Below are 26,076 nucleotides of genomic sequence, written 5' to 3' on the forward strand. Positions count from 1 at the left end.
TGGTTTCCCCTTTGTTCTAAGCATCAGCTCAGAATTTTCTGCTTGGCAGAACAGGCTGCAGTGGCTGGGGTAGCAATGCAGTTGCTGCCTTGTCTCATTGCTCTTTGAGCCTGCTTTGCCTCCCACTTTGTCAGTTTGGAGGCTCACGAGCTGATGCAGGAGGCAGAGGCCAGGATAGGCTGATCTGACTGGGGAGAAGGTAAAAGTCTGAACTGTGTCCCTTCCTTTCACCCGTTGTGCAGGCCTGCCTACTGTTACAGAATTTGCAGGGACTGATGGATGTGACTGGTTTGGGTTTCACCACCCACTGATGTAGCAGTTAAGGTCCTCTGACCTGCTGCCATTTGTTTCTCTTCAGCTGCCTAATGGCCTCTGGACTTTATTCCTGCCTCTCTTTCTGAACAGGCATTACAGTCCTGTCCCACCCACTCCTCTCTTTCTCATGCTTGGAGAATGATGGTTACAAAGAAAATCACCTGGGGAAGTTTCAGGCAGCAGCAACAAAGCCTATCTCCACAGAGGGGAGGCTAATTACACAGCTAATTAATCCAACAGATGTCACTTTAAATGCCTGTTTCTTTGTGATTCTGTTGCACACATCATGCTGGTTAAACAGACTTCATGGACCCTGTTCAAAATGCCTGCACAGGCTGCTGGAAGCTGCCAGTTTAGACCCTGGTGCGTCCTGTTTGCTCCCTGAGGTTCCCATCAAGGAATGAGTCCCAGAGAGCCAAGTCTAGACTGTGCTTCAAACAGATTGCACTCAGAGAGAAGGCTGTTTAATAGTGATGTTGCATTTAAAAACTCTGAAGTAGCAGCTGTGGGTACTGAAGTGGTCATTTACGTTCTTGCTCTTGGTATGGAGGCGAGACAGAGAAGTCAGGAGAGGAGACTCTGTCCTGCTGCACCAGAAGCGCTGCGTGGCACCGGGAGAAGGGAGAAGGGAAACCTGAGCCGCTGCAGTAAGGTCAGCAGTTCAAACCCAAGGCTTGAGGAGGGCCTGAGGCTGCTCGTCTGTCTTGATGTGAATGTGGTCTGTCCGGTTCCTGCAGCCAGCATCTCCTGTGCCATCGGGAGGGTTCCCTTACTCTGGCTGCCTGGGGTAAGAAAAAAATGAGCATTTCTCCAACGTCTCGATCAAGTCTTTGCTCATAAGGGCAGGGACATGTCCTGGTTGACCCCCAGGAGAAAGGGAACAGTTCCTTATCCTCGTGCAGTTCTGGTCCCTTGCTGCTGAGGATCAGTCCTCACTGCATGACAGCTCTTGTTGCCTCTGCCGACACTCCCCTGATCTGTCTCCTGCTCCACTTGAGCCCAGCCTGGGGGTTAGGGGATGCTGGTGACAGCACAGCGGGGTTAGTGCTGGGGTTTTTAATGCACAGGTGCTGTGCGTTACCCCCTTTGCAGGCTGGTAGCGTCAGGGCAGCGTGACCATCAGCCAGGGTAGACCCTGCTGTTGTAAAACACTCACTCTGCAAATGTCCCAGTTTGTGAGTCTGAAATGTCCTGGTTTATGGATTTGTGCTCTGCTAGCTTGGCCTTTTATTCCACTTCCATACTAGCAGAGGGTTCCTTACTTCTTACTGAGCAAGAACCCTCCTGGGGACAGCAGACTTGTTGAGTGCCAAGGCCCACAGCACCGTGCTTGGAGGGCGAATGCTGGAATAGGGATACAACCCCAGTGCTCTGCGTGTGACACCCAAGATGATGAGTGGAACTGCCTGGTGTGAAAGAAGCAGGAGAGAGTTGAGAGGGAAGAGCATCTTTCTTGGGGTCTTAACATTATTGGTAAATCACAGTTGGCGCACTTGATTCAGCGTAATGAATGTGTTCTCATTTCCCACAGCTGACGAGGATTATATCAGCTTGGTTTAACAGTCTCATTTTCTGCTCCCAGTGCACACTCGTTTTAATGCGTTTCAGTTAATGAGGTAGAAGAGAGAATGAGGTGTTACTGTTTATGTACAGACAGCAAGTCTGTGCAGAGGACTTTGGAGTCCACACAGTCCCTTCCCATTGCTCTCAGAGGGACAGCATTAGCTGGCATTTGTAGAAAATTTATTGGTTGTGGTTTATCCAGGTAAAATTTTTCCCAGTGATGCACACTTCTCTCTCATGCTTTCCTTATGCATTATTACAGGCTACAAGATGTGTAGCAGCCTGTCTTTGGAAAGGGATGTCAGCGAGCTGAAGTGACTGGGTGTTGAGTCTCTCGAAACAACACAATGTATTTGATATGGACAAAGCTGCTGTGACCTACCTGGGGTAAAAAGTTCACTTGTGCTCTGAAGTAATCTATGGCTGGGACACTTCATCCCTCTGTTGTTCTGGTGCTGTGGTGTTTGCAGGTCCCGGCCAGGGTCAGGGCCACTGCAGGTGCTGTGCAAGCAGGTTCATTAGCTGATGCCCTCAGGGGTCTCAGCCCAGAATTTCCTCGCCCCAAGGCAGGTGATGCCACCCCATGCAGAGCCTCAGGGCTGCACCTCCACTGCCCTAACAGAGAGGGACTGCCTTCCTGAAAAGCAGGTTGTCCTTGTGCTGAGGGCAGTGCCTGCTGCCGGGTGGGCTGGAGCTGTGTTTCTCGGCAGCAGCCTGCCTTCCCCAGCCTGACGCCTGGCTCGCTGCGGGTGAGAAGGGCCTATAAATAGTTAAAGCTGTTATCTAATTCCTGGCCGAGTGCCATGGGCTGGCATCACTTGGCTGACAGCAGCCTGAAAGGCCCTGCACATTGTACGGGCTCTGAAGGTAAAGCTGCTGTTGGTTTAAGCGGGAATTAAACAATTACTGCGCCTCGGTTCTCCCCACCTTCGGTGGATCGACTCTATAAATTGTCAGCCTGTTGACATTTTAATGTGAATTATGTCATATGGTATCCCCTTTGATTTCAACATGCCTCAGTTTGTAAATACACGAGCCTCTCAAAGGGTTGTGGTTAGCGTACACGCGGGAGGCCTCGGGGTTTTTGGTGGGGAAGGAGCGCAGCCCTGTTCCTCGGCAGCGAGCGTGCCAGGCACAGCCTCTCGAGCTCTGCAGCGTGTGCGGCGACGGCTGCCGCGCGGCTCCGCGTCTGGCAGGGCCCCAGACGCCCCCCAGCAGGGCACTCGCGGGCAGCACCCGCGTCCTGCCGCGTCCTCCGGCCTCCTCAGCCTGGGGTACCTCTGCCCGGGGCTGCTCCCCTGCCCCTCGCAGTGCTGCAGAGGCTGAGGGGCTTCTCTGCTCCCTGCTCCCCTGCCCCTTGCAGTGCTGCAGAGGCTGAGGGGCTTCTCTGCTCCCTGCTCTCGGCGTCTCCAGGCAGAAGCCAGGGCAGTGCTGGTGCCACGCAAAGCCTGGGCACCAGCCTGAGCTCATGCTGGAGATTGCTGTTGGAGCACACATGGGCCTCTCAGTCAGGAGCACAAAAGAGAATGCCAGTAAGGGAGGAGTTGCACAGTCATGTCCCCTTCTCTGGGTTCCTCCTGGGTCTCCTTGCAGCCCTGATTCCCTCCTCCTGTTCCCCAGCCTGTGCAGCAGAGACTCTTCTTTCAGCAGGGCCTGGCTTTCTGGGTCAGCCACTCTTTCTTGTTTTGAAGCTGGCTCAAAGAGTTGCTGTAGCTTTTGCGTATGTGCCAGAGAAAGGAGGATCCTTAGGCAGGGTAAGCAGACGAGAGAAGAATAGCTGAGGAAGCTCTCCTGGGGTGAATAATTCCTTCTTCCCTTCAGGTATGACTTGCATCTTCTCTAGCACAAAGAGCCTGAGGATGTCCCAGTTTGAGATCTGCCAGTTTAAATTGTGATGTCCACAGCTTTTGTGGGACTGTGGTGTAACTTTGGGGATGTTGAATGCAGGGATGTCACGTTAGGACTGTGTTCATACTGCTGTGGGTGTTTGCAGAGTGCACCTGCTTGTGGTACCAGCTAATGAACCTGGGATCGACGCCCAGAGGAGGAGGGATGAAGGACAGGACTCCTGAATAGTTCGGGCTCTTGACCAAATAGGACAGATGCTGAGGCATGTGCTCTGCTTGAAGACTCCTGAAGAAGACCAGTTGTCCCAGAGCTGCTTCTTGAGAGTGCTTTGACCATAGGTCGGAGAGATTGAAAGACTTTGGAGTCACCTGTAGATGGCATTTTCATGTCATGAGGCCTGTGTTGAAGCTTCTGTCCACCTGTGTGTGTTTCCCACGGTCCCACAGAGCAGGAAACTTGGTTTTATCATTTTCCTACCTCCTTGGATTTAACTTACTTGGGTTTTGTGGTGAATGCACTGCAGTACCCAGATAGACCTTTCAAAAAGTCTGACTCTGGGCTGAGCGAGTGGATTAGCAGGACGTGAAACCAGTATTCCAGCTCCTTGATAGCAGACATTAAACCTGAGCTAGTATCTTTGCAAAGGAGTTAATCCACACAGTCACAGGCATGAGAATCCTAGGGCCTACTGGAGTAAAGGGAGTGACACCTGCAATTTCATAAATAGGATTTCACACTTTTCTGCTGCGAGTAGACACTGGTGAAAGAGGGTTTGCTGCTTCCATTTTTGTTCATGAATTCACTAGTCAGTAAGTGCTCCTAATGCTGACAAGCACTGCCTTCCTAGTATTTGTCATTTTCCTTGTGTATTTCTCTACAGACTTTACATTGTGGATTGCAGACCCAGAGTGGCTAAAACAAATAAATACTGTGCCTGGCTTTTCCCAGGGGTTTCTGTACCTGTACACAGCAAATCCGAGTGGATGCAGATACACTTGAACAAAGGGAGCACTAAAGACCTGAAACATTTATCACTGCAGGTTTTACTCTGTTTGCTTCAGTGTACATCTTCAAGCTCTGTATTTTCCAGTTTTGGAGTCTATCTTGGAGGGAATAGCTGAAACTAATACTCAGAGCAGCTCTGGTGTCTTGTAGATCCCTCTGTAGAAGAAGAATTGTATTAGGGGTTAGATACGCATAGGAAACCTTACACAAATACTACCATCAGTGTTACAGTTGCACTGAAAACAAGCACAGTATGATGCACTGTGGGGATCTAAACAGGTCTAGAATCCCTCCTCTCTTTGTGTTGTGCTCAGCGCTGTGAGCGGTGGGCTAGAGAGAAAGTGAGGGCCAGGCAGGGGGGCTGTCATCTTGGTTTTTAAAAACCACGAGGGACCATTATAGTCTGACCTTAAGAGAAGTTGGGATGTCTTACCTTGTACTTTGAATTATGTCTCAAACTTCTGCTTTCCGTTAAAGTCTCGTATTAGAAAGTCGTGGGTGAGGGGTGGTTTGCTGTATTCTTTTGTTTGAAGAGTTAACTACGGATCTTGTGCAAAATACATGCATGATTTCGTGTCTGCATCTATTGAGCTTTGGGTTGTGAGCACTGGGTTTTGCCTTGGCTGTTCCTGAAGATAAAAGAAACCTTTACTGTGGGAAGTCTCACATGCAGGTGCTTGCCAACCATGATCAAATTAGTGGTTTAATTTCTCATGGATGAGGTAAAAAGATTGAACTGAAATCTCACTGTAAGGCTCGCTTGGCTGTACCAAGGCCATAAAACTAGAGAGTGACACATAGAAGTGTGTTCATTTAACTGAAGACCCAATTCCCAGTGTATCAGTGTCTGCTGCAGTAGCCCCGATGCCTTGTGTGTTTCCCACTTGTCTCAGCAGTCCTTCAATGGGGATGCACGTCTCAGGGTTAAACACAACATATTCCCATGATGTGTCAAGTAAGACCTCACCTCTAATCTTTTTGCCAGCAAAGCTTTTGCTGGGAGTTTCCTTGGTGTCTTCGTATGTTACCGTGGAACCAATAAGAAAAAAAAAGGAGGAAGGAGAAGATTGCCAAGTTCAAGGGCTGAAGAGATCTTCCAGTTAAATTTGTAGGAGGTGGTGGTTGGAAGGTTTCTCCTCACCAAGGACTGGGTGGTTTTCCTCACAGAGCAGTTGCTCAGTGGTGTGGAGCAAGGAGCAGTTGCCTGAACTTATATACACAGTTCTGAAGATGTACCTGTGTCTGTTCGGTTCATGGAAGCCCTCACAGCCATCTGAAGCTTCGGAAACATCAGACTCCAGGTTGCTTTAATTCAGCCCTTTGTGTGCAGGCATTATTATAGTTTTTAATTATAAGTATTTCCATACATATTTTTCCAGCAGGATTCTTGCCTCATTCTGTGAATGAGTAATTATTCCATTTCTTTTTATCTTCCTCTTTCATTACATTGCCCCAGGCCTTGTCTAATACAATCCAAAGCTTTCACTGAATGAAGAATTATTTATTTTCTCATGGGCATTTCTGTGGTGCTCTGTGTTTTGTTTGTATGTTTCACAGACACTTAATGAACTTACCTTGGAAGTGCTTGTCTGAAATCTGACGGTGCTCCTGTCCTTGTGTTCTGAGTATACTGATACACAACTGCATCAAAGGTGCCCAGCATGGTGCCCAGCCCTGCAGTCTTCACCTCTGAAGAAGGGCTTTTCTGCTGGGAGGGCTTCACTGGCTTAGTCTGGCTCTACTGGCTTTCATTTCACCTTCAGAACTTAAGGAGTATTATATATTTCCTCATTCTCTACTAATTCACGTCTTCCTCTGGTTCTCTCTCCTCCCGTATCACCTGCTCTTGGAAACCTACGTGTCACCCACACCTTCAGACTGTCACAACTCCACCACCACAGCTGCTCTGCAGCTTTCCTTCTCTTGTAGCAGATCTCAACATGCCCAGAGTGCAGACGGTGCCTTGCCTGTGTCCTGAGCTGTCCCTGTAAGCCCACCTTGGTCAGGGGCGTTGGATGAAGAGAAGGCTGATGCTGTGTGGGATGCTGGATAGGGGAGCAGAGCCTGGTGATAATCTTGATGACCTGCCTGCTGAGGAGGTACCACTGTACACCACAGCAGGTGGAGTTTTGGAAGGGCTGATGTCTTTGTGTCTAGGGGTATGTTTTTCTGAGTTGCAGGAGTGCTGTGGCAAGGCAGGAGCACAGAGTTGGGGCTTTCATTGGTCCAGGTTGCACAAAGTGCTCTACTTCATTAGAGAAAGTGAGACTCATCTCTCAAATGTTTCTCTGTGAGGACTGTGAAGGAAGGGTGAGCTTGGTCTGTTGTTCCTGAACGCATCCTCGTTGGCTTCTGAGAGAGGAGGTTGTCATCCATCTCTTCGATATTGATATTCTTCGATTTATGGAGAGAATTAAAAAATTGTCTTGTGTGTTGTTGTTGTTATTGTATGGCTATCTGTTGGGATTCAGTGTGGTACATTGCTGTAGGAGGTTATGAAGAAGCTATATGAAAACAAGGAAATCTTCAGTCTATCACAGCACTTGTAACTCCTCTAGAGATAGATGAAACAATAAATACCAGGCGAGGGAAGTTAATCTGTGTCTGTAGTATTTTATTAAATAACGTGAACTCGATGTGGTTTTCTGGGGCTGGTTCAATTTCCCACGTGGCTTTGTGGAGCATTATTGCCCTGTCCCTGGCTGCTGCGTGGCTGCGGGGAGGCCCGTGGGCAGCGGCAGCAGGGGGGAGGGAGGGCTGCCCGTGGGCAGTGGAGAGGGCTGCTCAGAGCTCACTCCAGCCTCTCCTGCGTGCCGAGAGCCATCTGCCCCCAACATAAAGGGAGCCAGTTCCCATCGGGGCCGCTTCCCTCTGTGCAGGGTTTCCTTGTGCTGCTGCCCAGGGCAGGTGGGTGCCTCTCGGCCTCGGGCTGTGCTGAGAGCGCAGTGGGTGTGAGACTGTCCTCAAGCTTCTCCTTCAGAGAGAGGTGGTTTCTTTTCCAAAAGACTTGCTATAGGGAAAAAAAGCATCATTTTAAAGTAAGCTTTTGGAACAGGCTTCACACTTCTGGAGAGGGTTTGGGGTAGCTGTTCGAAGCCTGGGACTGCATTAGCAGCACAAGAGCAGGTGTGTGTTACGTGCTGTGCCTCCTCGGGAGATCCCTGGCAGCATGGTGTATGGATCATTCCTGTCACTGCTGGAGGAAACCATGCATCACCTGTACAGATAGTCCCAGTCTCGGTCTGTGTTACAGAAAGCCTTTTTCAATCACTCAACAGCCATATAGTTACAGTATGGACAACACGTTTTTATCTTGCTACCTTTCCAGGTTCCCATATCCCTTCTTGTTACGTAATTTGCCTTTCATCTGGTGATTTTGCCATATTTGCAGGCTGTTCTAGTTCACCTGACTGTTCACAGCTTAACATCCCACACTGAACTTATTATTCTCAAGTGTATGTACAAAATATATTAAAGATAGACAGTGGGTAGTGGGATCGTGTAGCCTGGTTTTGATTACTGTCTTGTCTTCACATTCATCTGCTCTTTTCCTGTTTCTTTTCCTAACCCTGGGAAAGATAAGGCTCCCTGAATGCATCAGCTCTCAGCTATCCCCAGCACTGAGACAGGAGCAGACTGGAACACCTGAGCTCCTCAGTGTCGTTCCTGAGTTGTGGCAAAAAGGAGATCTTGCTGTTTATTTCCCTTCCTCCTGGTGCCGTTGGTGCAGTAGTTTGCAGGCACTGCTTTTGAAAACAAAGTATAAGGTTTCTGTAATGTTTCTCCAGGGATGACGGCACCATGGAAAAGACAAAACTGTACCTTTTCCCGAGGAGCAAAATGTCATCAATTCAGGTTTTGGTTACCTTGCAAGAGGAGCCTTGCTATCACCAAACCACTGTGCTGCTCTGCAGAAACTGCTGTGTGGAGCTTGACTCACAGTTAACACCCCTCATCTCTGACAGGAGAGTACACTTCATGTGAAGTTGATGGAGTTTCTGGGTGTCAGAGGCACACAAGTGAGTAGCAGTAGGTGCCCTGGCAGGCGCGCAGGGCTGTCGTGGGTCTTGTGGTGGGAGCCATGGCTGGAGCAGGAGCACACAAGGTTGAGGGCAGCACTTTTCAGAACAGCTGATAGGAAATGTACTCTGAATTGTGCTTTGTTTTTAGCACTATAATTAGCAAGATCAATACACACACTCCTGTGTTTATCTCCACATATAGCAGTGCTTTTGCCTGTGCCTCCCTGGGGAATGCTGTGAAGATTTCAGGCATCTGGAACATTCTCTGAAGTTGCAGTTGCCCAAGAGTAGATCTGTTGTGACTGGAGCTCTTGTAACACAGCAGTGGGAGAGCAGAAGGCTTCACAGCTGTAGGAAGGGCCCCGGTGCAGTTGGGACTCTGTTTCTTGGCTGCTCCTCTGCCTCTGCTCAGTGAGTGCGTGGCGTAGTGTCCAGGTGTACAAAGGGATGCCTGTGTGCTACCAGGGTTAAATAATACCGGTGGAAAATGGCACCTCTGACTGCTGCCTTAACTCCCTTCACATCTCCACCCTCCCTCTGGCAGGTTTCCCGTGGGCATGCCATTGTGATTCCTCTGCTCTGCCGCTGCCTCTCCTGGGTGGAAGGGTTTGGCCAGCACAGCCAGGCAAGTCATAGGCTTTACCGTGGGCTTTGTTCCTTCTAAAGTGCAAGGGAGGAATCTTTATGGTGCTCTCATACTGTCAGTGATCCCACACAGATATTCATCTTTGGGGATCTCTTCTAAGGAATGATTAATTAGTACTTTCAGGTCTACTGCACAATTAACAAAGTCAGGGACTGGGGGAGGGCGCAGATAAAACTTCAACCTTTCTTGGCTCTTTTATTTTAATCTCCATCGTTTTTTGCCCACTGGCTCTGGGGGACTGTGACTATGTGGGGATGCTGCTCATCACAGTCTGCATAAACAATGTCCTCATTAAGAGCTGATGAGCTTAGCAAGGCCTCATGAAGAAGTTAGCTGCCAGAGCCGAGCAGAAGCTGGGACTGTTGCCTCCCTCTGGGCTTTAGCCCCTCCTCATTAAGCAGGTCCGGGCTATTGATTGGGAGCTTGTGTTTGGAAGAGTCTTACTTACTCCATGCATTATCTTGACAGATTGATCAGACCTGATTGAGAACCTCTTAAAGGAGCGAACAGCTGTAATGGGAAAGTTGGACTCTGTCATCCGTTAGGATGATTCTGGGAGCGAGAAGAACGAGGCTGACATCTTGGAGCAATTGTATTTACAATTAACATGGCTGAAAACGATTGCCTCTATTGATCCCCCCTTCCTGCAATTACAGCCCCATTGTTTACATTCCAGCACTTCGGTTATAAAAAGGAAATTCAATAATTATTGCATTATTTAAAGTTAAAGTGCCACAGAGTTTGCTGGCTACGCTTGCTGGTTGATTTAACGTTCAGTAAAATCCATGCTGAGCTCTCCATCTTTAGGCTGAGCAATATTTGGCTTTTAATGAGACTTCAAGGGCTGATGGAGCAAACCCAGTTTGCTGGGTGGCTTTTGGGGTCGTCTGTAGGGGAATTCAGAAGCATTTAAGCATGGCAAGCACCAGCCCGTGGCCAGCGGGGAGACCATCTGTGACCCGTGGCCTCTGCTTGGGTGGGACGTGGTGGAGCAGCTCTGGAGCTGCCAGAGTGTTTGTGCCTCAGACGTTATCTCAGACCCTTCCTTAGGTACGGCAGGTCTCTGCTCAGCTGCCCAGTGTGTTGCTGCTGGGCTTCTATTTGAGGAAAGGCCTTGGTCTTGCTTCCCTCCCACTGTGCAGTGTCACTGCCAGGGACTTGTGGTGTGATGGTCGGGTCTCTGCACAGCCACACTTGGTCCTGCTCAGCAGCTCCGTGTCTGCCTGCCTGCGGCTCCATCGTCTGTGTTGGCCCCATCCTGGTACCAGAGGCATCTGCTTAATGCCAGGCAGGACCGGAGAGTGCGGAAAATACCGATTCAGACGGTGGGATGTAGGGTCTAGCTGTTGATTGGGGTGGTTGGTGTTTTCTTCAAGCCTTTCCATGTGACCCAGGGACTTGCATCAAGTGTCTCAGCCTCCTTGACAGGAGAGGGTGATACATTTCCAGCCTTTTGGAAGGAAAAGAACAGAGATCAGATCAAAATCCAGATTGAAATGAGATGTAAGGAAGAAATTCTTCCTAGAAGAGAGGTGAGGCCCTGGCACAGGCTGCCCAGAGAGGCTGTGGCTGCCCCGTCCCTGGGAAGTGCTCAAGGACAGGCTGGATGGGCCTTTGAGCAACTTGGTCTGGTGGAAAGTGTCCCTGCCTATGGCAGGGGAGTGGAACCAGATGATCTTTAAGGTCCATTCCAACCCAAACCATTCTGTGATTCCACGAAAGTCGCCTTGTCCTCACCTGTGGTGTTGGTGTTAAAGGTTTGGGTGATACTGAGGAAGCTTTAGCTGTGAGTGGAGGGGGGGATGCTCACTATTAAGCAGCTACCCCAAGCTAAACTGCAAAAACGTGTGGGCATGTGAGTCTGAACTCCAGTGTTGGCAAGCTGTGTGGAGGAGCTGTTACGCAAGGCGCTGGAGGTGCTGGAAGGAGGGAAGGGTTTTGTAACGCTCCTTCAGAAGCGGTAAACAAAATCAGCACATTGGTGGAATACAAAAGAGCCTGAGTTCGTCTTTTGAACCTACTGTATGGATAATCAATTTTTTCCTCCTTTCAAAACATCTGGCCGGGGGGGACTGTGCACACAGAGCCCTTCCCAGCGTGGAGCCAGCATGTGTGCTCGCTGCCTCTGCCTCTGCCCCGCGTCCCCGCCAGCGCCAGGAAATTCCAGCCAGGGCTGCAGGTGTGAAGGGAGAGCAAGACGGATGGGCCAGCTCTGATTTTTATGGAGTACTTGGAACAGACCCGGATCAGACAGCTGCATCCACATGACTTTCATTAAAAATTCAGATTCTTCTTTTCCAGGATTATGTGATTTATCTCGTGCGGCAGATCAGAGGCACATGGGGCCAAAAGACTCTTATGAGGTTTGAGGTCTGCTGCTGGGTCTGATCCCTGTCCCTGACGACCTGTAGCCTCCCCTCCAGCTCCGGTGTCAGGGTCACGTCTCGTCTCGCTCCCTGGGAGGGCATTGTCACAGGCACGGTTCTTGCTGGCATCTGAAATGTTTCCTGCCAAGCCTGTTACTAATTACCCGTGTCTGACTTCACCCTGAGGAAGAGTCAGTCCCTGGGCATCCTTTCTGTGCTGAGGATGTGCTCATAGGGCTGGCATGCCTCCAGCAGCTCCTCCTTACCACGGGAGCCTGTGCTGGCGTTGGCTTTCACAGCAGCCTGCTGTGGTTAAAAATCTTGCATAACCTCTGCACTCGTCTCCTGGTTCTGGGTGTCACCCTGGGCTTAACAGGGTCCTCCTGGCTCTGGGTCTTGTTGCTCATGCTCTATGTGCTCACAAGAAGTAAGAGCAGTCCAAGTCTGCAGTGGTGCTCCCTGCCATGGCTTTTGCAGTCTTCCAGCAGTTTTTTGGCTCCTTATTCCTCAGCTGCCTCTGTCAGTTCTTTTAAATCACTACTGATTTTACCCACTCTAACAGAGCAGACACCACGCTGAGTTCAGTGGTTAGAAGAGTGTTACATATGGAAATAAAACTCCTCCAGAGGTGCTGAAGAATGGAAACTTTTCCTTAAAGAAGCTGAGGGTAGTTGAGTGACCTGTGACTGTGGCAGGATTGTCCTGTAATGTGAGAGCCAGCTGGAGAAGGTGATCAAAAGTGACTCAGAAGAGATTTCTCCAGACTGTTTATCAATTATCCCTGTAAAGAAAAAGGATGTTTGTGTAGCTAAGGGGTGGAGGACTTGCTTCAACTGTCCCCAGCAGCACTGTCACACAGAGCTCAGGTCCACTGCTGTAGGATCTGGGTCCCTGCTGCAGCTGGTGGCCCCGTTACCAGCCCTCGGTACTCCCTAAACCGGCCCAGAGCAGTCATCGAGCAGATGACGTGGGGCCAGGGCAGAAGCCATTCTGGCAGTTCAGTGCAGAGTCACCCTGAAATAGCATTTTCTGTGGGAGAAGCTAAAGGAGAGGCTCCGGGGAGCTGCATCCGTGGACCGGGCTGGCAGCTGCTCTCCCCAGCACTCAGTCCTCAGACCAGGGGGTTTGTTGTTCGTGCGGCTGGGCCTGGGGAAGCCGCCCTGTGGCGCATGTGGCAGAGCTGCCGTGCATGGCTCCTGGTGTTGAGGCAAGATTGTTAACCATGGGGTGTTTGGGACTGGTGTTCCCCAGGGAAGGCCTGTGGTGAAGGGCAGGACAGGCAAGGCAGGGGTTATGGCAAATGCAGGGGGTAGAGTCTCTGAGCAGGCTCTTCCTGCGCGGATCGTTGCACTGCAGAGCGAGAGCAGAGCTTTGCCCAGAGCACTGAGCATGGGAGACAGGCTGGATGGGATTTGATTTGTGTGTAGGAGTAGGTGTTGTGAGTGGCACGGTGTTGTGCTGCAGTTACTGTACGTACAGGAACTGCCCGTGTCCCTGGGGAAGCCGCAGTCGTGAGCCGTATGGTTTCCATCAGAGCGTTCCTCTGACTGGTTCTGATTTAAAGTGGAGCTTTGACTAAACCTGATCAATATTTTGTATGCCATGCGTGAAGAACCAGATGTTGGAAGTTTCCTATTGTTGAGAGGGAGGGGGCAAACACCCCCCTCAGACTCGCAGAAATCAATGTTCTCCGACAGAAGTTGGTTGGTTTTCCTAGGAACAATGTATTCTTTTGATTTTCAAGTTGATTTGTCTTCTAACAAGTTTCTGGTTTAATATTTTGGATTTGTTTTCTGTGATACGGCTGAATTCTCACAAGGGGGAAGCTTAACAGTGTGATGGACAATAACTACATGTACTTGTCCAGCATTTCATCACTTCCAGCAGCTTACAGCTAGTGCTTGCTGGTCCATCACGTTGTGTTATTCTGGCCTCCTTCTGTTCTCTGTTGGAAGGCAGATGTGAGTCAGAGGTAGGTGTGCGATGTCACATCAGGGATGGGGTGGACTTGGTGGTGTTGACACTCCCAGGCCTGGGCTCCTCCAGCACGACAGGCAGGTGAAGCTGACCCAAGCACGAGGAGTATTTGAACATGCGTGGAGCAGGAGCAATAGAAGGGCAGAAAACAAGACACATTATTAATCTGTTTTAAAACAAATGTTTTCCTAAGATCCTTTTTCAAATGAGAGCAGTACAGACTGTGCCTCTGGTTCCCACAGAGACCACGTCCTTAATATTTCCTTGAACCCGTGACCAGATTTTTCTCTAATTGCTCACTGGGGGTTTCCTCTGCCTTCTCACAGAAGCTGCAGCAGAGCCTGTTGTCTGCTCCTGAGCATGGGCACGGGGTGCATGTGGGATGGGGCTTCCCCAACACAGCCTTTCGGCTGCTGGAAGATGGGGCTTGTCGTGCACGTCCTGGAGAGAGACCTCCGGCTGCAGCAGGCTGGGCCGGGGGAGGTTTTGTTGCTGAGATGGGATCTATGCAGGGCAGAGCAGGGCTGGTTAAGCTGGGCCATGCAGCTGGCTTGCTAACCTCAGCTTTACGTCTGAAGTCGTTTCTCTTTCTCTGGCTCAGGAAGAGGGTAATGCATGCAAACAATAGAAATGAGAGGAAGGAGAAGTTCTTATGAGGAAAAACAGCAAAAAATCTTTTGAGGGCACCAGTGGGATTAGTGCCCTAGTGGATTCTTCAAATATTACAGTGAATTTAATTAAATACATTGTGATCCCAGAAGAGGCTAGTCTAATTAGCCAGATCTAGAATACATTTATTCTCTTCCCTTGCCTTTCCAATCAGAAGCCTCAGCATCAGCTCCTATCCTATTTTTAATCATTCCTAGACTCAGAGGGCTTTCCTTCCTCTGTGTTAGCTAAGCACACAGCACTGGGTAATATGTGTCTTTAATCTTATCTTAGCTGTAACTGCGATAATACATGTCAGAATTTTCACCAGAAGGTCCTGGCTGCACACAGGCAATATTTTTGATTGACAAACCTTGAGATCGTGTCCAAATCACCTTACTTATATGCCTTGGGCAACGTGTGTGGTGAGGAAAGAGTTTCATGAGAGGACCCAGAAGACAAAAGAGGTCTTAAGGTTGGAAGGTAGAAGCTGTCAGGGATTATTGCTTAGCTGTGTGGTGGAAACACGGAATGGCCTTTGCTGAGGAGCCTGTCATGTCGTTTGACTTCCGTGTCCATTCTTCCTCAGCTTGTGTTAAGCTCTTACAGTGTGAACTCAGAAAGTTACCGTGAACCGTCAGCCCTGGGGCTGCCCAAACCAAACAGGGATTGTCTGTGCCATGGCAGCTGCAGGCAGTGAATTCTTCCCCCTGGTTATAAGCAGCGACTGCCGCATCCTCGGGACCCACGGCGTGAAGTACCGATTGGTTTCCCAGGGCAGGGGCCTCTGTGCCAGACGACTGATAGATGTTGTCGGATGATCAAGGTGCAATGCTCCTGAGTTAGCTGTATTGGCTGCGATAGCACAGCTTCAAAGGGTGACAAGGTGTTTTTTCCCAAGTGCTGAGCTCTTGCAGCGATCCCCACTGCATGCTCACCACTGGCTTCCCAGTTTGGGTTGCTGTCACGGGCATCTGCCCGGCCCGGCTGCTGCTTGCATCCAGGCCAAAGGGAGTAAAACCGGGGAGCAGGGTGCTGGGTGATGGATGGGATGGTACACACTGGACGCTCTGCTTCCATACGCTGCTTCCAGGACCTCTCGATCTAGTGGGTTCTTTGTGTTCTGGGATTGCTTTGGTTTTCTTCTTCTTAGAGTTCAATGAGAATTTATCAAACTTAATTTTATCTGTTTGACATGGAGTTGGATCCCCTCCCAGGATGAGCTTTAAATACGAAAGAATTAGCCACGCGTAGGTTGTGAGTAGTTGTTAATGTTGGATCTGGTATTTTCTTCCACTGAAGGAGATGATCTTGCCTATCTCAATTTTTGCTTCTGTGCTCATTTCAGTACGTTACATTTTCCTTGCATCTAAGCAGGAGGGTGTGTGGTACCTTGAGAACAAACAGGCTTCGTCTTACCATGTCTTTGTCAAAATGTGTTTTCTTCCTTAACTCCAGAGCAGCTTTTAGCAGTTCACAGTGGACTAACTCAAGGAGGCTGGAGATGACAAAGGAAATTCACATCTCTCTACTTTGTTCTTCTCAGCACCTTCAGCATCACGAGAGCGGAGTTGAGGGTGAAAGCTGCTATTATCACTGTGTCCTCTGTAACTACTCCACCAAGGCCAAGCTGAACCTTATCCAGCACGTGCGCTCCATGAAACACCAGCGGAGTGAAAGCCTCCGGAAGCTGCAGCGCCTGCAGAAAGGTCTCCCTGAGGAAGAGGAGGACCTGGGACAGATCTTCACCATCCGCAAGTGTCCAGCTGCCGAGGCTGGTGAGTGCTATTTCCCTTGCTTGAACAGGGTTGGGCTCTTGGCTCCTGTGCGTCACAGGATTGGACCCGTGGCGTCGGACCCTCTGTGCAGCTTTGTGGCAAGCTCAGACACTTTCTTGTTTCTCTTCCCTGCTATGGGGATGATGCTTAGTGCATGTCAGTGACATGTCATGGGGGTCTCAGCTGCCCTGGGGTAGGACAGGGCCCGTGTTGCAGCTGCAGTGTCCAGCATAGCTCTACCTCGTGGAGCTTTTGGGTTCTGGTTCTGAAGCACCAAGTGCTTCTGCACACCCTTTGTTTTGTACTTGTCAGTGGTTTTCTGTGTTCCAGTGAGGCTGAGAGCATGTTTGACACGTGTAAGTGTGTGTGTTTGCTCAGGTCAGTGTCTCAGACAGCAGAAGGCTGTACAAGCATCTGAAAATACCGTCCCATTTGGACAAGTCCAACAAACTATGGGCTGTGCTTTGTGTAGATATTTTGCAATGTGTTTCCATGTCTCCTCTTGGCAAGGTGGATAAGGGGATGGGTAGGCTGGACAAAACAGAAATTGTACATTGTTTCACAATTTAAAGTGTGAAGAACTGTTTTATGTTAGGAAAAAGTACAATCGCTGTTTGGAGGGAGGAGGAGGAGGAGAGCCTGCTCAGGTTGGCTGGTACATGTGCTGTCAGGGATTGGGAAGATGCTGGAGCTCAGGGGATGCCAGTGAAAGCCTTCACAGCCCTGCTCTCGGCTTCAGCTGGGGCTTTGCTCCATGGCTGCTGTGGAAATGGCTAAATCTTACAGAAAAGCACTGAGGAACTGGCATTCCACAGTTAATGCACATAGAGACAAGGAAAGTGATCTTAGCTTAAAGGCATTGAGAAACACAAGCAGCACCGGTTGAAGGAGAATATATGTGGGTCTTAGAAATGACTCTTGAATTAAAACCTGGGTTGTGTTGCTATTACTGGTGTTAGTGACAAGGGTCTGATGTAGCAGCCTGCACAGCGCCCGAGAGTAAAACGGGAGATTTTTCATGAAGAGTTAAATTCAATCTGATGGAAAAAAGTGACCTCGGTGTGACCTCAGGGACATGGTGGAGCGGAGGGCATGGCACAGGCTTCCCAAAGGTCAGGGTGACAGGGACAGCGTGCTGTGGCTGCCACACCATCCCGCAGGGCACAGCAGCTCCTGCAGCCGCTCGCTTCTCTGCCACGCTCCTCTGGAGGAACGCATTCGGGTTTCGAAAGGACGTGTGGGCCAGTGCTGCGTGGCTTTGGAGTTAAAAGCAGGATGAACGGAGAGGGGAAACCACCTGTGCCCTTCTGTGACATACAGAATAATCCTGCAAATCTTTGTTTACTTCTGTTATTTGTTGTTTACGTTGTTGTTGCTTGAGAAGCTCTGCCTGTCCATCACCAGGACTGTGGCACTGCAGGTTGAGGCTGCAGAAGCTCACTGCCTTTGCCGTTATTTTTTAGCTGAAAGTCCTGACAAGTTACTGAGAGGAAGTCTCAGTTCAAAAATATTTTACATATACATATATTTAACATATCTGAGTATATTCAATATCTCTTTTGAAAATAAATGTTTACATAATGAAAAATTAGATGAAATCTATAAATACTCTTAGAAAACAAAACCAAAGCCACAAGATGCTCAAAATTCATCGCATCTTATTTCAAAGCTTACAAATGCAAGTAAGGCTCAGACTGTGTAGAATGCAAAGGAAGAACCTCTGCTGTGTTTGAAGGTTGGTTTAACCCGTGACACTCGGTTTCAGCCACTCTGCAGCCCGTGGTCGGGCCAGCTGAGGCAGGCAGCCGTGGCCCTGGCACTGTGGTTACCCCACTGCAGCGGGAGTCAGGCTCGGGTGAGGAGCTGCAGTGCCCTGGAGGGCAGAACAGACACATTTGTCCCCCACTTATATCCCTGACGGTCTGGGAGCGTGACTGGGCTGTGGAGCAGAGTGCTGCATCTGCCCAGGCTGGGGCATGGCCTGAGGAGCAGCGTGGGAATGTGTCAGCTGAGCTGGGCAGCCCTGGCCGTGCCCAGGCTGGTGCCTCCGGTGCTGGGCAGCAGGGCAGGGGGCACTGCCTGGCGCCCGAGGGTGGTACTTGCAGCAAAGTTGGCCTCTGGCAGGGCACAACGAGCGTTTGTTTCTTGGCTTTGATTTATTCAGTGTGATTTCTAGAAGGATCCTCCTCGAGCGGGCTGTCCCTGTTCTCTGCTGTTTAACCTTGCAGCGTCACACGGTGCTGCCCTTATTGATTGTTTAGCTGGCTGTGCTTGTTTTTCTGTAGTTTTGGGTGTCGGTGATGGGTAGCAGGATTAAGAGCATACCTGGGCTTGAATTTATTCTTCTGATGTGTTTGGTTTTCCTTGGTCTTGCTCTTTGCCAGAGTGTTTGGCTGTCAGACCCGTTCAGGAGAGCAGCACATGCTGCTCAGTGAGGCCTTGCTGACAAGGTTCCTCCCAGCATGATGCTGCCAGTCTGGGAAGCGTGCTCTGCTTGTGGCAGGGCTGCATTTGGGGCATGCAGCTGCCCCTCTGCCTTCATTCCTCCTGCATAACATGAGAGTGTCTCTACTGTATCCCCATTTTACTCTATTGTTTTTTTCTGAGGGCTGGGTGGATTTTCCTCCCTGCCTTGTGGTGAGGACTCTCTGGAGGTAGTGGATAACACAAGAAAGTCTTCCGTGTGTTTCAGACCCCTTGAGCAGAAAGTGCCGTTCTGATCTGTGACGTGGCTCTGTCAGGGACCCAAAGGGATGGTGGCTTTTTCGCTGGTTTGCTACATTATGAGTGCAGTGGTCTGTTCTGATGCTGCTTGTTGCTCACTGGTGATCATCTCTGTGATTCTCTCTCACCATTCCAGTTAAATATATTTGTTTTAAATTTAGTTTCCTTACTAATACAGTATCAGCTTGAGTTTTGTTCATGAGTGTCTCCTTTTGTTATAACCACTCTTTCTGAGCACTCTTAAAGCATTTCCATCCTCAGAGCTTTTCTGCCTTCTGCAACACTCCTCCCCTGGTCTGTCTGCCTGGCGAGGCTGAGGACTCCCTGTCCTGGGAGATGCTCCAAACCCAATGGGCATGGACAAGGCTGAGGCCTTGAGCAGGACCTTGACTAGTGCCTGTCTTCTCTCCCTGTGGAACTGCAAGTACTCAGGGCAGGGTTGAGCTGGCAGAAAAAGCAGCTTCCTTCTTGTGCTGATCTGTTTGCTCGCTGGTCTGGCCAGCCAGCTGCTGGTTTGCCTCAGCAGTAGCGTGAAGCATCCTCCTTCTTGCTCTTCGGGCTTATGTGCTGTGCCCGAGAGCCAGCAGGCACAAGGCATCACGTTGTCAGGGGACAGTGGGGTCCAGCCAGCTCCTGCTGCTGCCAGGGCAGACCCCTGGGCCAGCTGCAACCCAAGACAAGGTGCCAGCACACGGCAGCCACAATTGCTCCTCCTGTTGCTGGAGACCTTTGAGCCTTTGCTACAAAAGCTGGAAGGTTTTTGTTGTTTTTTTCCTTTGCCTAACTTCATCCAGTTTGTGCCAGTCTCCTCATCCCCAGCGTCACATAAAACTGGTGGCTGCGGTAATGAAAGGTAGCTGAGCCCTCATACTGCAGCCTTCTGTTAGTGGGACTGCTCAGACTGAGTGAAGCCCCTTGTTCCCCTTCCCGCTCCCTCCTGTTTGCTGGGTGGCAGAGAGCAGGTGCTGGGGTTAAACAGCCTGTCTCTGTGTGCACCTACTCGCTGGTGTGTGCAGGCATGTCGGAAAAAGCATTGCTGCCTCTGGGGCTGTGCATAGATTCTCCCTTGTATAGATGCATCTCAATCTGTTGAAAGAGAGTGTCTGATCATACCTTAATTAGTCCTCTAACAATCTACAAAGGTCAGTGCCAATTGCCTGTTCATTTACATTTGTAATTGTGGTGGTTCTTGATTGCACATTAGTTGCAACTCATTCCCTCCCACCCTGAAGAAAACACATGCAGCAGCCTAAGCAACAGCCTTGGAGACACAGGGACCTTTGTCTCCGTTTGTGCCAGCAGCACAGCCTGCGCTGGAAGTTCTGTGTCTTTTATGGAAGAGAGCTCTAGAAACTACACTCCACTTCCAGTAAAGGGATGATGAAGTCGTTGGCAGGGAAATTATATGGACATCAGGCAAGAAACCCAATCCTCCTTGAACTGGATAATTAAAGACAATTAAACTTTTCTGCTTGCACTGCTAATTATGCAGGAGACGGGAAAGTGAGCCCAGGCTGGACGTTCAGCTTGTTCATTGATCAGAAAGAGTACAGCTTTAGGAGTGGAGGTTTGTTTTCCTCTGTGGGGTATTTTTGGACATCTGTAGCTGTAGTATCTGGGCCACTGCTGCTGCAGAGCTCCTTGCTGCAGAGGCATCTGTATAACGTTACCCATAAGCTAATTGATTTTTAATGTTGGGGGTTTAGAGAAGAAAAAAACCTAACCCCATAATAAAAACCAAACTGTTCTCGAGATGCAGGGATGGATGCACTTATGGCTCATTAGATAAAGATAGAAAAAAAGAGCCAAATTTTCATTATGGCTTTGAAAGTGTTTCCTTCTAGAGGGCATCAAGTGCAGGCAGCCCGTTGTGTGCCATGGGCAGAGTGCCCCACGCACCCAGCGCATCACTCACTATGTGCTGCCTGCACGCAGGGCTGGTACAGCCCAGCTCCCAAGACCCTTCCTTATTAGGCAAGTGCTGGTCTATTTATCTGTTTCCTCCTTTACCTGTTTCTCCTGACTCTTCATCTGCTCTCCCCTTCCCCAGCTGTGCTCCTGTGGGAGAAGCAGAGGGGCTTTGCCCACTCATATAGACTCATAGAATTGTTTCAGCTGGAAGAGACCTTTAAGCTCATTGAGTCCAGCCTTTGTCCCAGCCCTGTCAACCACCAGTCCATTTCCCTGGGTGCAACCCACTGTGCAGGACAGAGGTCAGCCATATGTCCGTGTTCCTCACCCTGGCAGTCCCTGGCCAGGGCTTACTGCTTCATGCAGCTGCACACGATGGGATCTGCCACACCACTCAACTCAGGAGGAAGTCCTGTTGCTTGTGGCAAGCTTGAGCAGAGCTGAGGTCCCTCAGGTGCAAGCACTTCATGCTCTGCAGGTGAATAACTAGATCCACAAGGGTCAGGTGGAGCTGAGGCAAGAGGCCAAGTAGAGCTTTGTGATGCCCAGGAGTTTAGTTTTGATCATCCTTTCTTATGGGTCCTGAATTTGTTGGTGTCTTTGAAGGGAAACCGAGATTGTAGCAGATGTAAATGGAGAGGACAGCTTGCATGGCCAAGGAGGTATGGATACAAGCAAGCTGTGCAGGGCTTCTGTGTCTGGAGGAGAGATTCTTACCTTAAGACACAAGCAGCTGATGCTGAGACCACCCCACATTGTTCAAGGAGCAAGTGGAGCACTGCAAAGAAAAGGTTTGTGCCTTTCTCCTTCTTCTTTTTCCAAGGCAGTGTGAGTGCCACAGTCTGGGCACAATCTGTGGGACTGTTCAGAATGCATTTGAAAAAACAGCAACAACAAATGTGGCAAGTGAGTCCAAAAAAGCCAGTTTTGTTGTTCTCTATAGTTGTGCTGGAGGCCACTACAGAGCTTTGAGGGACAAATAAGATGACTTGTGGAAAAATAATGTAGTATTCAGTAGGAAATGTTGACCATTTCTCAGCTCCCTTACTCATTCTATAGACTATTTTACAAAGCTTTGTATCCTTACATGAAATTCTGTAAGAAGGCTAAAAATAAGTGGAAGAACATCATCTGTTCAGTGTGGCTCTAGGTGTTTTATCTTAGCACCATATACTTTTGGAGAACCTGTTTGAGGAGATGGGGATATTTCCCTAAGACAAGGCTAAGCCAGCCAGAGATGCCACTTGTAGCTTTTGAAGAATGGCTTTGCTGGACATGTGCCAAAGGGCACGCCGCAGCCTGCCCGTGTCAGCGCGGAGAGCCAGTCCCCTACGAGGGACGTTCTGTTTCAGCAGCCCTGCTGAGCTCTGCCAAAGCCTCAGCAGCCCTCTTCTTCCAACACACAAAGTCATTGTTGCAGCCCTCGCGTGTGAAGGGTGAGGGCAGGCTTTCTGGAAGCCGTTGCTAAACTGGGCCAAGCACGGTCAAAAGCCCCTTTGTGTGAGCAGGAAAAGGGCTGGAGTGGGTGTCAGCGGGAGGATCGCTGCCTGCCCTGCCCGACCTTGCTGGAGCGTCCCTGCTGCTCACACTGCCAGCACACGGTGGACTGGCCACTCTCCCTGCTTCACTTTGGTTCCAGCTATTTGGAGGAACACCTTTGGTGTAAAGATCTGTTCTGGTGGTGCCTTGAAAGCCGCTGGCTCCCAGAGCTCCCTGGGAGGGGTTGCTCCTGGCTCACACTGTTCCCCTCTCTCTGCCCTCCAGGCAGAGGCTGGTGCGCTCTCTGTCCACATCTTCCTTGTATTTCAGTATTTGACCTTCTGAAGGGCTGCAAACTGCAGACTGAAATCAGGATGTGCATGTTTAATGAAACCAAGTGTGTGAACAGAGTTGAGGTGTAGCTGGAGCAGCTGCCAGATGAGAAAAACCCATGTGCTTCAGAAACAGTAGTTACCAAACTCAGCTTGGCTCTGCCTGTGGTGCTTGCAGACAGCTGGATGCTCATATGGTGTTTCCACTTCTGTTTTCACTCTGGGTCATAGGAAACACTTTGTGGCTGTTACTTTTTCTCAAAAGCAGTTTAGTGATTGCACCAGGGGTGCAAAGGCATCACCGTCAGAAGAGAGGTGATGGCAAATGGGAACAGAAGCAAGTTCCTGTGTGATCAAGGAGCAGATTTGTTCATGAAACACTCAGGATGTGGTTTGCCATATGAAAAGGTTTTCCTTAGACAAACAATTCCTATTTGGCAGAAGGAGGTTTGGTGTTGGCCATGTTTGTCAGTTTAATTCTGTCACTTGGAAGTCCCACAGTGTGTTATCTTCTTTGGGGCAGAGGCTTTGCTCTCTGCCTTCCCCTCTCTCCTGTCCAGGCTCTCGAGTTCCTCCCTCTGTTGATGGCTGTGCCCTGAGCTGAGGAATTGGTTGGCCCAGCTGTAAAATGAAATGAAACAAATAGTGGAGAAAGAGGAAGGGAATCTTCTGCAGAAATCTCCTGTGAGGTGAACTGTCCTGTTACTCTCCCACCTCAAAGAGTGGGCAACCATGCAAAGCATTTCTTATTCACCATCATCAAGCATGGCATAATTACTAACGTAATTTGATGTAGCAGGGATGCAAGATGCTCCTTTGGGGGGGATTTTTCACGATTGCAGGCTCCATACTTCCAGTGAACTATAGGACTTTTGAGATGAAAATGAGTAATGCCAAATGGTATTTCTGCCTGCTTAAAGGAACTCAAATTTATTAAGATCCAATGTCTTCCACTTGGTCTCAATTAAAGAAAATGTGGTCATTGCTAATGCTGGAGAAACATGCATGTTGCTCTCCTCCATCTGATAGAGGTAATGGAGGGTTTCAGAAAGGAGTCATTAGTTTGCTTTTGTAAGCCTCTCCACTTTTCCCCGAGACTTTAATTGCACACAACAATTAAAAACTTCCAAAGCAGATTACTTGTACAGTGGCTGCAGGAGAGCAGCGTGCAAAGGTTCTGCTGCAGCGTCCACCAGCCGAAAGCACGCTACAGCCCTGGCTCTGCTGACATGCACACGTTTGTCTGGCTGGGATGGGTAATCCTTGCAGGGGGCTAGGGAAGAGCAATGTGTGAGGTGCACACCAAGAGGTTTGGCGAAATGTTTCCCACGTGGTGCAAGCAAGAGTTCCAAAATCATGTTCTGGATGCTGTCTCCTCCCACAGCCCCTGGCTGCTATGGCTGGAGAAGCTCCTGTTGTCTTGTGCTGCTGGCAGTCACCCTTTCTTCCTCAAACGAGGTTCCTTGCTCTGGTGTTTAACAGCTAACCTTGTTTCACGTGCTTCCCCTTGCCATTTCCAGGCTTGTCCTTGATTGACACATTTAATAATCTGCCAACTCAAATGACAATCTGAGCTCCTGTGTGCAAACATCAAATGCTGCCCAGCTTCATTAGCTTCTCTCAGGCTTTTTACCTCTCTCGCTCCCGCCACCCCGTATTGTCTTTTCCCAATATGTTATCTGTAACCCCCAAGGCAGCAGCCTGCTCAGTCTTTGTTTCCCAAGTGGTGTGTGTCATCAGTGCGTGAGCAGTCGCAGAGGGGCTGTGAGTGGTGGCAGAGGGGCTGAGCTGGTGCTGGGGGGCCCAGCACTCTGGGGCTGCTCCGGGGCAGCACCTTTGTTGTCTGAAGAGGAAATCCGTTTGTGTTGTCTCATGCTCAGACATAGGGAGCAAGACAAGCTATTGTCCTGTTTTGAGAAAACATTCACCCACGGTGCAGTAACACAGTGGAGCAGCACCAAAGAGGCGAGCAGCTGCTGGTCTCTGCGGGCTGAGCTGGGTAAGCTCGCAGTTCCCCTTTCCTGCAGCGTTTCCGATCTCTGTGCCAGCCCCACCGAGGCTCCCCTCATGCAGGGTTACCATCTTTGTTTTCCAAGGTACCATATCATGTGTGTTCATTTAGAGGAGGAGGACAGCTTGTTGCATTGTTCTGCTGAACTTTGACATTTCTGCTCATTTTTTGTGGACTGAGTGGCTCAAGGACCTTTTACCTTTCCAGCAAGTTCCTGATGGGAGTCGTGGTGTTTCTGCACAGGGTCTCTGCTCTGGAGGATGTCCAGAGGCTGGGCAGATAGCAAACTCGCTCCTTCTTGGCTGGGCAGAGAGGCAGGTGGAAACTCTTGGTTCTGCTTTAGTTTCCTGTTCCTTTAATGGTTACCAAAATCCAGCAAACGGCCTTCTGGCGGCCATAGGGTTGCTGTATGCAGTTAGCGCCTTTGCAAGGTCTGAAGACACGAGGAGAGACACGTGCTTCAAGACAGTCATTGCCTGTAGGTGACTTCTAAGTCCACATGAGGGTACTTCTCTGTCTCAGTGTTATTCTGTAGTTTGTAACTGTTCTGTCCTTGCGTCCTTTCCCCCACACAAATTTCGGAGAACTCTGTTCCTGTCCCAGCATCATCTGTCCTTGTGCACACAGGACACCATGACACTGCTGAGGTCTGGCTTCACAGAACGCGGGGATAAAGTTAGTTCCCCTTTAATATCTGGCAGAGGCAGATTTCCTTTGTTATTTATTTTTTAGGGTTGATTTTGAGTATGAAGTAAAAAGCAGTTGTGCCTCAGCTCTATTTTGACCAACCGGCGGTGAGTAGATAATCTCTAAAGGATATGAAAGGTTTAATCATTCTAATTTTGTTTTTATTAAAGTTTATCATGACTTTTTTCATGTGCCCCTGGTAAAGCAGGGGGGGTAACAGAAATCTGCACAAACCCCCAAGCACTGGCTTAATGAAACTCTGTAATGTGCAGTGCCCAGCGGGGAGGAAGTGGTTGGATGGCCAGGCTGGGGAGGGCAGACCAAAAGCACGCTGCAGGATCGCTGAAACGTGGCAGGAATCTCATAAACTCTCCAGCTAGCTGCAGCAGACACTTGTCACTGGGAGCTCATGGCTTTCATTAAGCAGAAAGAGAAGAAGCTCTGACGGCTGACTTTTTCCAGAATGTTTTTCTTGTTGGGCTGCGTCTCAAAGCCCTTTCCACTTAAGGAAAGTGAAGGGAAAACATCACCAGATGCTGTAGTAAAAGGCTGGGAAGCTCCTGGTCCTGCTCCTACTCTAGTTTTTTTCTCCCCATCAAAACGAACTCCAGAGCCTGGCTGAAACCACCTTGTCAGAGCACAGTGATTCTCCTGAGCTGCTGCTGCTTCCTTTGGGACAGAAGAGTTGCATCCCTGTCCCTCGCCCTTAGGACTGAGTTGAGTCACCCAAAGCTCTGCTGCCGGTGCCAGCTGCACCTTCTGCT

General features: G+C 49.7%; 1 protein-coding gene across 7 annotated transcripts in view; it reads left to right on the top strand.

Annotated features, from left to right (window-relative positions):
- The window catches only part of ZFHX3 (zinc finger homeobox 3), a 170,244-nt gene that overhangs the window by 83,115 nt on the left and 61,053 nt on the right, over nt 1-26,076 (top strand). For all 7 annotated transcript variants that reach the window (XM_062007148.1, XM_062007149.1, XM_062007150.1 and 4 more), the window contains one exon: nt 15,937-16,168. In XM_062007148.1, the coding sequence (XP_061863132.1) occupies nt 15,937-16,168 (232 nt within the window). The remainder of the gene's footprint in view (nt 1-15,936; nt 16,169-26,076) is intronic.

This window comes from Colius striatus, chromosome 14 (genome assembly GCF_028858725.1).
Source record: "Colius striatus isolate bColStr4 chromosome 14, bColStr4.1.hap1, whole genome shotgun sequence".
NCBI lineage: Eukaryota > Metazoa > Chordata > Aves > Coliiformes > Coliidae > Colius > Colius striatus.